The sequence below is a fragment of the Ammospiza caudacuta genome, chromosome 4 (assembly GCF_027887145.1).
Source record: "Ammospiza caudacuta isolate bAmmCau1 chromosome 4, bAmmCau1.pri, whole genome shotgun sequence".
Lineage (NCBI taxonomy): Eukaryota > Metazoa > Chordata > Aves > Passeriformes > Passerellidae > Ammospiza > Ammospiza caudacuta.
Window position 1 is genome coordinate 64,459,962 of NC_080596.1, and position 15,376 is coordinate 64,475,337.

The window sequence follows — 15,376 nt, forward strand, 5'->3', positions numbered from 1 at the left end:
TAATGACATCACATTGTTACTTCCACTTCCTATCATATTTTACATTATTTGTTCCTGAATTACTGCATTACTTATACAATAAATCAGAAGAGTCAACCACGTGCATAAATTTTCATGTGTTTATTCTTAATTTTCCCTGAATGTCACCACATTATCCACAGACAAAAAATCAAAATCTTCCTTTCTCTCTTCCCCTCTAATGCTTCCAATTTCTAAAGAACCCAGGATACTTTTTAGTATTGAAACAGATATTAAAGATTGACTCAATTTAAAAAAGGGCTTATCTGCATCTTTGTATCCTCTACACTTTGTATCCTCTATCTTTTCTGTAAAAGATAGAGGTTGTTCTGCTACATATCTACACACTGAGACAATGAAATCTGAATGATGTTGGGGAAGGTGTGTTCAATTCATCCTCTGATCTTGTAGGGAGTGTATTGAAGGCTGAACTCCCTGTAAGAACATCCTAAAAGAAGTAGCTCAGAACTCTACATTGTCAGCAAAACAATAGTGGCAAGCAAGATGTGAGGGCAGATGGTGGAAAGGGTGAAGAGCTGCCTTGGAAGAACACAGCTGACTGGGCTGACCCTGCTCCCTGCAGAATTCTGGGGCTCTCTTCCTCTAAAGGAAGAAAATCTTCTTTCCTATTAGGGAACCATTTTTGTTATTTTGTAATACTTCAAATCTAGACCTTCAAGCTGTTTTCTTACCTAATATACAAGATTTCTGTCATAGGGCTGGGGGCATGTCTGGTAGGTGAGTTTATCTGATGTAAAGGATCAAAATAATCAGAAGGAAGTTGAACTGATGAGAGCATGGCTGGGTGCTTCAATTTCAGCACGGACCATCAGCATCTCTCCTGCACTCTGACCTTATGTACCAAAAGCAGCTGTTTGGCAGATTTCCCATGACATGCCAACCTCTGAAACTGCATCTGACACATGATGCAACCAGGAAGGGTCTGCTGAGCTGTGCTGCAAATGTGTGAGATACACAGCAGTGAGCCGGCAAAGTGCAAGGTGAGAACCAATGGCCAAAGTCTCATGGCTCAGCACATAAAACTTCACAAGTGTAAAGGACACTTCAATAAATGGCACCTGGTACAAGCCACTGCTGCAAGAGTCACACAAAAAACTTGATTCCTAAACTGCCAGCTCAGGTCTCATATCTAACCCTCTTTGTATCCATGCACTGAGCTATTGGCAACCTGTCTTAGTTTGGAAAGACAGTGGCAATCCAGGACACAATCACAAGGGAAAAGGAGAATGTACTCTCTCAACAAACATACATAGGTAGCAGGAGTGCCTGCTTGCTGCTCTTGTCACATTTCTGGGCAAAAGAAGTAAAACTCTCTTCCGCCAACAGATAAATTTGACTTCACTCCTCCCTCAAGGAATACAAATTATAGTGTTCAAAGTGTTCTCCTAATGAGTTACTAATCATCTTAACTCTTTCTTTAAAGCTGCTAGCATTATATCACTCCTATTTCCATTCTAAGCTGTTAAAACTGCTTTACTACTTAAAAAGCATTTGAATCAACATGATCTTTAAAAGACCATCCTCTCCCAAATTTTAAAGGATTGTAATTTTCACTTTCTCAGGCAGAGATAGGGATTAACTCTACCTGTATTCGCTCCTTCAGCTTCTGGGAATGCTTCTTCTTCTCATTTATCTTCTGGCTTTTCTCCTCTAAGTCTGCTTCCAGCTTCTTTACCTGCTGCAGCAAAAAGCCTTCCTCAGTCTCTGAGCTCTTCTTTTGCTCTGTTTCTCCTTGTTGACAGTTTGTTTCTATCACAGATTGCTGCATGGCTATTTTCAAAGTTTCTTTTTCCATCTCACAAGGGGCTTGCAGTTTTCTTGTTTTCTGAATATATTCTTCAGTTGTTTTCTGGTTCTCGCTCTTCAGGTTTTCAATCTCATTCATTGCAGTGTGCCTTTTCATACTACATTTTTCATCTAAATTTACTTTTTTATCTAGATTTTCTCCTCTAAATGCTTTACAGTCATTTAGCAGTCCATCAGACTCCTGATTTAAATGTGAAAGTTTGTTTTCAAAGCCTGCAGTGGTGTCTGCTGCTGTCTGTGCTTGTTTCTCTTCTGTTCTTGACTCCTTCTCTTCTGCTTGTCTTTTACACAATATTAACTCTGCTAAGGCTTCTTCCTTCAATCTCTTGTGGTGTGCTACTGCAATTTCAAGGGCCTGAATATGCTTTCTCAGTAACTGTTCTTCTTCAGCTTTGCTTTTACACTGGAGAATTGTTTCTCTTGTCTCAGCAAGAATATTCTGAATTTCTTCTTCATGAGCCTCTCTCAAAGCCTGTATACTGTCCTCATGTTCATCATTCTTAGTGTTCAGAGCATATATCACCTATTGAACAAGAAAAACAGAAAAGTAAAGTATCTTGTCAGCAATAACCTTTAATCCAGTACCTCTATTTATCAAGGTGTTAAACACTAAAAGTGAATTACTGCTACAGATTAATATTTTTCTGGTGGTGCTGGCTCTTTGTGTTGTTTAGGGGGTTTTTTCTCACTAGGAACAGAAGGGACAATTATCAACTGAAAAACCTTATAAAAAAGGCGTCAAAGTATTTTTTTAACTTTTTGACAGAAATTTCTTTTTTATTTTATTTTTTGTCAGAAATTTCTCTTTTATTCTAGGCAAGTTGTCACTTCACATCGCTAGTTTGATCTCTAATACAAAGAAGGAAGTTGGGCTCCTTCTCTAGCTAACTGACTCCTTATTTGAAGTCCAGTCCATCTGCCCTTCAGTGCAGCAGGAGTACTAAAGGCCACATTGCCTTTAGCATGACCAGGTGCTGGGGACCAGTAGTGGCAAATCTGAACAGTGAAACCTGAGCTCCTGACATGCTGTTCATGTGGACCAAAATCACTTATTGGTGTAAATGAAAGTATGAAAAGCAGATTAAATTTTCCACTCCTGTCAAAACACCATGGAAGATGCACTTCTGGAATCACATTCCTGACAAGTCAGTTTGGTCAGCATTTCAGGGTAGGTATTGCAGGGTAGGTAACTCCAAGCATCTTTGGACTTAATTCTGAGAAGTGTTCAGGCAACGTTTCAGGGTCTTTCCCCCCCATAATTTCAGTAACAGCTATAAATCTCAAAACTGCTTTTAGCAGATTCAAGCAAATCTCTAATAACGATAAGCAATTTTTCCAAAAAACTGATTTAAACCCTTTAATGCTTTATTTCTTTTATAAAATGCAGAATAAGAATTCTCATGACTGTAAGACCATATTACCCTAAGTAGGCTTCATCTGTTACCATAACATACACCAGCTATCTCTCACAGAAGCTGTTGTACAAGCACTCTACTGCTGCTTCAAAAAGAAAACACTTTTAGAAGCCCACAGTAGCCTGAAAGGAAGAATAAATGCCCAACTTAAATTCACAGCTACATACTGCATAAATTTACAGCTATAACTGCACAACAAAATAGCTGCCTTGAAAAGACACGTGCTTGTCTTTTCAGACCTCCACTAGGACATGTGGGAGCTAATCCAGTTTCTACTAGATAAAGTTATCTAACTTAAGGAGAACAACACATTATGTAGGAAGGCTTTTGACTTGCTTGGTTGGTTGGTTAGGGTTTTTTAGGGATAAATTACTGCTCTAAAAAAGTACGTTTGGAATTTGTACACAAGTTTTGACAGATATTTTCAGTCTGGCCTGAGCCCACAGAAGTTAATGAAAAGATTCTTAGACAATGTTTGAGAAAATCATAGCCTTAAGTAAGTAGATAAATAAATACAAAAACAATGAGACAATCAATTCTTTAACTATGCTAGAGTTGTGGCCCTATAATTTTCAAGCCTTTACCAGGGCAAGTCTCAATTTAGAGTTCAGAAGTGTCTTGACCAGAATAAATGTCACAAGCCTGTAATTGTTATGTAAGTCCAAATTCTGAAGATATCTTCAGAATTATTGAATTTGCTTATCTATGTCCAACCATTTTTTGTGCTATTTGTATATGAATAACACATTGCATTTCAGTCAACCATAAATTAAAGCAAATTCACAAATAAATCTTGTGTATAGTCAGATTCCTCCCTGGCAGTAATGAATTAGGTACAGAAGCCTTTAAAAGTCACAATTGGAAAACACAATCTGAATATATTTCTTGATAAATATTTGACAAAACAGAATAACAGCATCCTATTTCAGAAGAACACCAGACAAGAAGTTATTGTCTACATTTAGATAAGTATATTTTGGGGCCTAAGATTACAAGTCATTAATTCCTCTCAGTTATTTTTAAGCATTTCCCTTTGAAATGGAAAGAGTTACAGCATACTGAGGAGATTTCTTCATCTCACTAGCTAAAATCATCTATGAACAGTTCTTATCCATTCAGGAGACAGACATAAAAACTCCAAGAAGATTATTCTTGCCCACATTTTCCACACTGAATGACCAGTAATTAGGTTGGGTAACTCTTCAGTTAACTAGGTCAGATGCTGATGATCACATTTCTGTATTTCATTCCACCACTAAAACGGAAATGAACATCCAACCTTTGTGACTCAAACTTTCACTCAATGATAAAGTTATCTAGTAAGTCACCATGGCCTGTCTCATGCTATGTTGTGTTCAGGATTCCTCTAAAATCTGACTTAATCACACAGATTTCCCAAATTCCACTAAGCATTCGACTACCACCAGCAACTTAGGTGAGTTATCTAAAACCATGGAAGAACCTGGCCTCCCTGCCCCATCTATGAATCCTACACTTCTGTTCAATACTGGCTAGAACCACAGTGAAGCATTTTGATTTGCATGCCCTTAAATTTAATCTTCAAGCTTGAGTGCTGAAATTGACTTCTCCATATCTTAACCTTCTTAAAAGATTTAATTTTGAGACGGCTGCTGCTCTCTACTTTATGAAATTTAAACCCTTCCCTTTCACTCCCTACTGAATATAGCTCCTATATTCCTATTCCAGATACCTCATTTTGAAGACTGGAGTTATATGAGATGAATCCGGTGCTTTATGTGCTGAAAGGAAAAATACTGAAAAATTATTTCAGACCTGTACATTGTGAGTGTACACTAATGTGGTATAAATCCCTTAACAGCTATGTTGATAAACAGCTTTTAAAATGCAGCTCTAAAACTGATCATTTGACAGTACAGGCAGAACAGCTTTCAAGTGAAAAGAGCACATCACTGCTCTGGGAGGCACTACCATAATACCAATGGCTTCTGCCTCCTCACAGCTCTCCAAAACCAAACAGATTGGGAAACACTGTACTGAATTTATAGCACCTGGGTGTTGTATGGCAGGTTGGTAAAACAATTATTACACATATACACTTGAATATTAACAGTGCAGTGTGAATCCATCTTATTTGCCCTATTTAATCCTCCAAATGCTGTAAATCTAAATAGCATTTCCTTTATCATTTTTCTTATGGTGATATAAAATAACAAACAAACAAAACAAAACAAATTGAAAAAGAAAACTTTCAACTGCACCTTAACAGCGAAGGCAGAGTTAAAGCATTCAAACCAAAAATTGGTCTCTTCCCACAGTAGTGTTAAATACCATTCTTAGAGGAACCTGACTGTCATAATGAAAAAATTGGTTCTAGCAGGTTGCTTTTCTAGCTGAATAAGACAATTAGACAATTTGGTTTGGTAGGTGGAGTGATGATATTAAGATGAATCTAAGAAAAGCAAAAGATCATAAATATTCTTCCTTCAGGCCCAAGCTACTAGACACAAAACCTCCCTGACAAAAAAAAAAAAAAAAAAAAAAAAAAAAGAGTTAAAAGCAAAAAAGAAAAAAAAACACCAAAAAATCCCAAAAGAATGAGAAGAGGCCCTGGATGAAGGTGTCAAACAGGGTACTCCCAGCATCACTCTACACAAAGCAGGGAAGGAGACAAGCTTCTATTTCTAAGGAAGAAGTTTGCTAGAGGCTCACTGATGCCAGGTAGGTGACTCCATGCATCACCTCCTTTTCACTTTGAATTCATCCTGTCTACTTGTTGAGCAGGGCAGTGTGAGGTACTGATAAACACATCAGCCTTAAATGGTCTCTTTAAAAGCAAAGGACAGAGAAATTATCAAAAATAACTTCAGTTATTTAAGCAAATGGCTTCTTATCCCTTAGCCTCCATTGTCACCAACTCCACAGGTTTTCTAGAAAATAAACCCGCCTCCCACAATTCATTAATTAATATTCTAATCAGTCTATCATGTTCTAACACTGAAGAATAATGTCTTTTAATTAAGGTACAGGCCTAGGCTATGATTACCTACAATGCTGATCCCATTTTACATCTGTGCTGATTTCATACATAGGTGGTAAATGATAAATGATACTGCTCTAAGGCATGACCTGGGACCTAAAGAATGAAGTCTCAGCTCTCTCCTTGCATTCTTAGTAGTTCCCTGGAAGCACAGGAATAATTCCATGCATCCAAATACTTGCACCAAATGTTCATAACATAAACACATATGTAGTGTTGTGTAGAATGAGAGAAGCTTTAAACAAATTGTCACTCCAAACATCCCAAAGAGGTGCATGGCTTGTATCCTACACCAGAATGAATCCTAACTACGATAATAAAAAAGGATTTTGCTCCAGAAAGTTTCCTTTTATTTCAGGGTGAATCTATAGCCTTTCATCCATGATAATAAAGCCCTTGAGACCCTGGAAGAGTCTCCTAGCTACCTTGTGCTGCAGAACCCTGGAAGAGGCAGTGCAGCACAAGGGCAGCCAATGGCTCTGTATGAAATCCACCTGTGTTTACAAGATCTGATGTCTCTGGGGCAGAAGCTCATGGTGCAATGTCTCACCCTCCTGGAACTGTCTCAGGCTTGCCTTATCTAGAGATTCACAGTAAAAGAGGGCAAGTTGATCTTACATTCTTCAAATTTGAATATATCACCCCTTTTCCTACACATACCATGTGTTACAATCAGTCCAAAAATACAATGAAATACTAAAATGTATCAAGAAAGCATAAGCATAAAATGTCTACAGGTTTCCAATATATTTTGGCACACTTTTGACTCTTTCTGCTACTCCCTTTGTTTCCTCCTCCCTTTAGTTTAGTTTATTTGGTCCCATCTTTTACCGGTTTTTTTTCTGCTTGATGTAGTGTAATACTGAACATAGAAAATGGTACTTTAGTGGTTTATGTATTGCACCTAATCTCTCAAGTGTGATCTAACACAAAATGAGCTCTGGCCTAAATTTTACTAAAGAGGCATCCAGTTGTCCCTCATTTCTATTTTACAGCTTCTAATAAGCCACAAGAACAGCTGCCAGGCAATTTAAGAATTAGGAAGGTAAAACTATATTGCAAGAATATTTCCACAAGCAGAGCAGGTGCTAAAAAAGACATTAATAATTTCAGCACAAAAAAAAATATGCTGTAGAACCACAAAAGTTAATTGGGAGTCCAGGAAGTGTCTTGACTGCAGTAACTGTCATAAGACTAATCTGTGTTGTATAAACCACAAAAATGTCTCCAGAATGACTGAATTTGTTTGCCTATGTCTAACCACTCTGTCAGATGTATAATGTGCAAGAAGTAGAGGATCAGTCTGACAAATTTATGTCCTCTGTCCATTGTTGTCACTGTAAATTAGGTGGATTTTTAATACACAACTGAAGTAATCAATTCTGTGTCAATTCAAGAATTAAAGAAAGACCTTATTTGCATGAAATTCACTGATAATTTAGCACTGGTTTTTGTTACATGTCAAGCTCTTCTAGGATTTAAACCTATCTAAAACTCATAGAAGTTTGATCTCAATTATGCTTCAAAAATATGAGCTAATGCATTTCATCAAACAGATTTAAACACAGTACTGACAGAATTCATTTGCCAGACTAACACTGTATTTTGTGAAATGTTTCATTCCATCCCAGACTTTTAAAGAACTTCAAAGAGTCTAAATTGCAGACACCTGTTCAGTGCTTTCAAGAGTTTTGTTTGGCTGGATTTTTTAAATTATTCTAGATATTTACCTGAAATTTTATGCCTCCAAAATACCTTCTGATTTGCCAATTACAATAAAGCAACATTGTTCAATTTTACAATAAGTACAGTACTCAAAGAGAGTTGTCAACTAAGCTCTCACTTGATTCCCATCTTTCAAAGTATTTACTTTAAATATAATATGATTTGAAAGTCTTGCAAATGTAAGTTGCAGAACTGTTGATTTAATTACAGCTCGAAGTGGAAGAGTTTTTCCCAAACAAATACATGGTTTTGTAGAAACAAATATTATAATTCATTTAAAACACAATATTTATTGCAAGTTTTTGCCCTTTATGTAGATCTATGAGAAGCATAGATAAAATGAGTCCTGTTTCTTCCTAATCCAAACTAAAGCATTATACAGATTGGACCAAATTCTTACTCTCCTGTAGTTTGCATTCTCAGAGAGGATTTTTTAAAATTTAAAAGATTTCTTTACACATTCTAGATACTTTGCTAGTTAAGAAAAAAACCCATCAGAACCCTCAGGTATCTATGAATTTATAATACCAGTTTCTGCTATTACAGGCACCAAAATTTAAATTCTTGCTGCTGTAAGCAAATTCAACTAAAAGATCACAGGGATTCAAGAAGTGATTGTAAAATGTATTGAATAAAAATCCAGTTACGGCAAGGAAGTATTAAAATACTCTGCCAGTCTGGAAAATCTCACAGATCAATGAAGGCAATGAAACTTTTGACAAGAACACCAGATGCATGTCATATTCCTGTAACTCTCTGGGCACAATCAGAATCAGGCTATTGTCCCAGACAGACCTCAGCATAGTGTTTTTTAAAAGATATTTTTCTTTCAGTTTCTGTCCTCATTTTCAAAGCAGCATCATTAGACCCCAAGTCAAAATAGTGTTATGAAGGGCTACATAATAACACACATCATAATACTACACCATCACTGATGTACCCAGGACATTTTTACACAAACATCTGTAACAGTAAAATGGAGATAGATTGAATACAGCCATTACATTCCCATTTCGAAGATACTCTTATTAAGCATATGCTGGACACATTCTGGGATTGCACCAATGATCATAAAACCAAGAAAGCTTAACCATTATTTATCATCAGAAAAAGTGGAAGCAGTCTGCAAAGAGTGTAGCAGCAATGCTTTTTTGCATTGGTAAGTCCTGTAGTCTACAGAAAATTCATTATTTTTATTAAATACTAAGGCATATCAGTATCTTAGCAAAAATATTTCAACATTGTAAAATATGTAAAAGTATTAGCTATAGTTCTTAACAGCCTTGTTGTTAAATTCTAGTAGTTCTCTCTTGCTGAATGAAAAAAAGTAAAATAATCAACTGCATGCTCATATTTACATTTAAAGGTAGCACTTCTATAACCCTCTAAGAGAGTTATATAGTTTCAACCAGTCAGTGCTACAGCTACAGTGCTGTAGCTTCCAAAGATAATTAAAACAGAAGACTTTGCTGGTAGTAACCTGTTATAAGTTAAAACTGTGTTTAAGTGCCTAAAAACAAAGTCAGACAAAGTTCTGAATGACAACCACATTAAAAAAATATCATCTTCCTTCAGAAGATTTTCAGCCAGTTCATTAACTTAAGGGAAAAAATCCCTATTTGAAAGCAGTCAGTTTGTAGTTTCTTTTTGAAATAAAGGTAATATTTCCTCAGTAACAGAGTTGTGTCTGTTCTGCTGTCACCAAGCTTTGAAAGACAAATGAATACACATGAAATAAAATGCCAAGTTTGAGCCAGCACAGAGAAGTTTGAGTGATTGTGCCCACTGGGGGTTTGGATAAATTAATTCAGACTTGGTACTGCTCTAAATACATTCACAGATTTCCTTCCAGCTTTAAGCACAAGCCAAAAAAAAACCCATCCAAAACTCATATGTCTATCAGCCTCTACTTAAAAACACAGGTTAAGTAGTTTTCAGAACCAGACTAAAGACAATCTGGTAAAATAGTGAGACACTTAACATGTTTAAAATATGACTGTAGAGGTGGCAACAGAGGGAGTTCTACCTCAGTGTTACAGCTGTTTTAATAAAACATAGAAAATCTTTTAACTAATGAGGATGTGATTGCTGAGGGGGTGGGGCAGGAAGAACATGATACTTGATGGAAAAAAAGGTATTTTATATACAATATTCAACAGTGGAGTGTTCAATAGCCTAAAATACACAGCTCAAAATATTTACATGAGAATGTCTTCAACTGACTTGGCACTGACTTCTAATTTGGGTATAATTGTCACAATTGTATCACATTGCATGTATAGGGTGGTTAAAAGAAATATTAGGAGAGAGGCACTATTATAGTGTCACTGAAAAAGGGACTTTTAAATATTACCATAAAAAAAAAGACAGAACATGAAAAAGAAAAAGCTATAAGCTTGCAACTTTCCTTTGTGCAATTAATGGATCATTTAGATATTTTATTCCCTATTGTCTGTAATTTGCATATTAATAATATCCAAAACATGTTGTATAAAAACATTAACCAGTATTCATTGATAAAGAGACTTGAATTCATTATGTACTCTCCATTATAAAGAGAAAAAGTCAAGGGGGAAAAGTCAAGGAGGAAGACAAAACTTGGAGGGGAAGATATGAGGGACATGGCATGGATACTTAAAAAAAAAAAAAAAAAAAAAAAAGTCTTGAGTTGTCAGTTAATAAGACTATCAGATTTTCTGCAAACTTGATATAATTAGTGCCAAATTTCTAAGGTATGGAAGTAATTCCATACATAGATGTCATTCTTATCCCTTGAATTAATTTAAACAATTTCTAGCTATCCAAATAAGATACTAGGTTTTTCCTAATGGAAGTATGGGTTTAATACTGCTTTTGACTAGCTGATCAACACAATTTTATTTCATTGCACATGCATTTAATAATAAAGTTCCTTTTTGGGGAGGAACTTTCTGTAAGGAGAAACATAGTAATGACAAGTTAAGAAACCAGCCTGCACATTCTTATCAGCTCATAAGCAAAAATAATGCTAGCTTTGGTAGCAAATTGTACAAAAAATTAATGAAAACAAATACATCAGAGAGTACTTAGGGATAGGGATGGCTTATTTCATTGGTCTTCTTGGCACATAATTTAAGCAGTTTTATAAATAGATTCTCTCTATTTGCCTACATGGAAATAATTTTTTATATTACTTGCCCAAAGGAAAAATACTGTTACTCCAAAAGCATGATCCTAGTTTTTATTCTATTCTATTTTCCTTCATTTTTGTAGAATATTGAATACATCCCAGGAGAGTTGAGATCAAAAAGCCTCAAGCACACAGGAGAGCTCTGGTAGCATAACAACTAACTGCACAGCAGCTGAACCTCTGCAAGCACTGGTTACTGAGAACAGCAAACAAGGTCAGTAAACTTAAACTATGTGAAAAAGGCCACATTTTTCAACAGGAATATGAGTAGACCACAGAAGTGGGTAGCTCTTTTAGAGTTACCCAGCTCTTAGGTGCTTCCAGAATAAACCATTAAAATTTTATCATATTTCACATCTGAAACCAAGAAATGTCTGATAGCTTTATGGCAAATAAAGCAGGAAAGGTTAAAAGATCTAATATATAGCTCTGCTACAAGACACTGCAGTGGTGTACACAGTTTATGCCCTCACACACGTGCCAGGTCACTTGTTAATACTTCAGTAAATTTCTACCCACAAGAGTGAAGCCAACAGAACTAAATATGAGCATATTAGTGCAGCAGTCAGCCATCCCTCCCTTAATCAATGAAGGAAAGAGGGTTTTGCTTTTCTAGCTGATTTTCCACTGAAGCTTATTAAATAATGGTCATATTTTCTACCTTGCTGACTGAGCTGAGGGGCTGAACCTCCTAGTGACTGCTGGTGAAAGGCAGTCAGAACATGTAACACTTTGAACTGCTCCACACAGAGTCATTAAGGAACATCTGCCTACGTTGCTGCTTCTGGAAGAGGAACACACTTGCTTCCCTTTGACATTTCTTTCGCCTAAAGGGAAAAAAGGGTTTGCAAGTGTATTTTACCAGCAATTAACTTCTCCTTGCATCAGCACTCTCTTCCTCTGTTACAACTCACAGTATCCATACATACACAAACTTTTTGCCAGGCTACTTGACTTTATTTTTTAGTAACAACCTACTTGACCAGTAATACTGCAATTTAAAATGTGTTTCTTACAACAAGGCTCCCAGATTTGCAATGGACAGTCAGATGAACCCTGAGGGAAAAAAAGTACTTGAGAATAATTGTTTTCTCTCGTTAAAAAATACCCCTCCATTGGTACCCAGGAATTTGTTTCTAAGAAGGAAACAGAACTATTTTGTGGCTTAGGTAGCTCTCTGATCACCAGGTAATGTCACCTTTCTAGGTATTGATATTGGGCTTGGTTTCAGAACTGCAGTCCGGAACAGGAGGTTTGGTTTGAGCAGAGGCTTGCAAAGAAGCCTGAATAGCATGGATATCTGTAGTGTAGCTAGTTCCTGTCAGCCCTGTCCAAACTGCCTCTGTTAATGAAAGCTGATCCTCAACACTCTTCTTCAAGAGCTCATTTGAATTTCTCATCCTATTTCAATTAAAAAGGACGATGCTGAGAAACCATAAGCACATGAAAATTCCTTAATAGCCAGTAGATGTTACAAATCCATAACCTGAGCCAGCAGGGAGTGACACCCCAAGTCTTATAAAAGTCACCATGCATCTTAAACTCCACATCATTGCTAACCAGATACAGAAGTACAATGAACTGGAAAGCCTGAAACAGCATGCCATGAGTCCAATGGCTGACAGAGCAGTTTGAACGTCACTATTGGTATTCCTTAATAACTACTACAAAGCCATGCATTCTGCTACAATCAAATACAATGTATATACACCCATTTCAAGAGCAGGGAGCTACAAAAAACTAGTGGTCTGTGGCTCAAAGCAAGCAAAATATTGCTAAAGGTTTGTATTTTTTGTGGCTACAGCCAAAAATGTGCAGAACAAAAAAATGCATGACTGAAGTGATGACAACTTGCTATATTCTACCTCTACAAAACCAGAAATAGCAGAGCAGTAGAATGGGAGCAGCTCTGACTCTCTGCCCAAATTACCTGTTGGGATTCCCTGGATCCCTGTGTTCCCCTAACCAACACTTTAAGGCATAATCAGCACTACAGGCAAGGACAGAAACTCATCACCTCAGCCAGTTCGGTTCCTGTTGACACCTTTATGTACTTTGCCTTTGAGAGTATGAGGAGGCCCCTAGTAACTATGTAACAAAGAGAAAGGAAGTCAAGATATAGATCTTATGCCTAATTTACATATTTTGCATTCATCTCACCTGGCACAACACTGAGTAGATGAATAATGAGATCATTATCTCCTCATCAGTGAAAATCTACAGTCACTGAGACAGGAAGTTGCAGCTGTGCAGCAACACACAGCAGTATTGCATATGGGTTGGAAACAAAAAGGAAAGTACTATGGGTCATTTAAATTTAGAAGGGATTTTATTATAATCATTCAGACTGTAATATAACCAAGAAAACAGTGCTTTAAATGGGAACTCTCAAAATTCCTAGGCCAAAAATTGCTATAACAAATTTCCCATATAGCCATTTTTCAGTTGATCTGGTGTCAAATTTTGCTTCTTACATGCCTGCTGTTGGTACTGCATTAGTCTACACAGAATTCAGAAGGGAAAGCATGTAATTTAAATTCCAGTTGTGTCATGAATTCTCTGTAAGTGTAGCGTTATTGCAGAGAACATTGCTTCTTAAAAGCCACATTCCAAACCAGAATTATTTGCTTTCCAGAAGTATTTTTTGAGCTTCAGGTATAAATTATCTTTATTTCAGATAACTGAAAAGCATCCAGAGGGGAAATTCTATCAAAACTAAAGAAATCAACCCCTACACACTTTAAAAGTAGAAATTTAACAAAAGACATCTGAAAAAAATACTGCAATAAAATTATGCAATGTGTGGGCAAAAGTAAGGATTATATTGTGCACAAATTCTATTAAAACATACAATCAAAGAACCTGTAAAGGAAGTATTGGTATAGCACAGAAGGTGTCATATAGGAAGTATATGTAATTAGAGGCAGCTCTTGTTTATGCATCGATGCACATGATGTACATTATCCTGTACAGTTATCATGAGAATGATAGCACTGTAACTAGTAAGCCATTCTAACCTGAACATCTAAATGACTTATTCTTTTACCTGTATTTTCAATTTTTTTTTATTGCTAATAAGTTTCTATCAATTGCAGCGAGGTTACAGACCATGTAAAAGCTGCATTAGTAAACAAGGGTAGTAAATAGGTTTTCCTCACTGAAAAAGACGCAGCATAAGAATAGGTTAATAGATAACTGCCATTTCCTACATACTTTCACTTACTTCTTATCACGGTGTGGAAAATATCGAATAGTTCAGTATTGACTATAAGTTTTAAGTACAATAAACGACGTATATTAGTCCTGTCTCTTCTCCAACTCCTTTTACAAACGTCATTTAAAGTAGCTCTTTTTGCGCACATCAGGAACAATTAGCCGCGAGTCAGAGTACCATTGTACTGTAGCACCACGCGTTGGCTGCAGCTTTGCAACAATATTACTTGAGAACATAGAAAAGTCAAATTACTTGCAGTCTTCGTAATTCTAGAAGCAAAGCGGATACTGTCAATCCGTCTCAACAGCTCCCAGACAAGCCCCGCGTTTTCGCGGAGCTGGAGCTCTTCCCGTTATGGTCGCACTAATTAGAGCAGCTCAGTGCGAGGCGTCCATGGGCTGCCACAAAGGCAACCCCTAAGGATGGGCTGCAGCGCCCCGGGGAACTGTGCGCAGGGAAGTTTGTGCACGGCGATGCTCTGGCAACAGCCTAAGAAGAGAGGAGCCGCTTCCCTTCCCTCCTCTCACACAGGGGGACCAGAGGAGACAGTTCCCTGACACCCCCGGCCAGGGCAGCCTCACCTCCCTGGAAAAACTGCAACAGCGAGACCTACCTTAGTGAGCTGGGCAATCTTCTTGCACATTTTCACGTGCATTTCCCGATTGCATTCCTCTGCCGAGCTGCTGCGAGCGGCTTTAGATCCATTGCAAGTCCCGGGCTGATGAATGTTGTTTATGCCAGAGGCCATTAGGCTTGAATTTTAATCACGTCTGTGTGCGTGCGCTGCGGGGAGCGCGATCCCGGCCCCGCTGCTGGCCCCCCACCCACAGCGCACCCACCGCCCCCGGCGCCGCAGGAACTCCAGCCCCGAGCAGGGCACGCTCCGGCCCCGCCGCTCCCCCTGCTCTGCAGATGTCCCAGTCCTTCAGCAGAACACCCAGGCGAGCGAGCCGAGAACAGCATGTGCAAGCGTCCTGATTGGGATATTT

The 15,376-nt window shown here is 37.6% G+C and overlaps 1 protein-coding gene across 1 annotated transcript in view; it reads right to left on the reverse strand.

Moving 5' to 3' along the window:
- Positions 1-15,135, reverse strand: part of FAM184B (family with sequence similarity 184 member B) — a 36,172-nt gene extending 21,037 nt beyond the window's left edge. The window contains exons 1-2 of the mRNA XM_058804139.1: positions 15,001-15,135; positions 1,625-2,368 (exon numbers count right to left, since the gene is read on the reverse strand). Of these exons, the coding sequence (XP_058660122.1) occupies positions 1,625-2,368; positions 15,001-15,135 (879 nt within the window). The remainder of the gene's footprint in view (positions 1-1,624; positions 2,369-15,000) is intronic.
- Between the last annotated feature and the right edge of the window lie 241 nt (positions 15,136-15,376).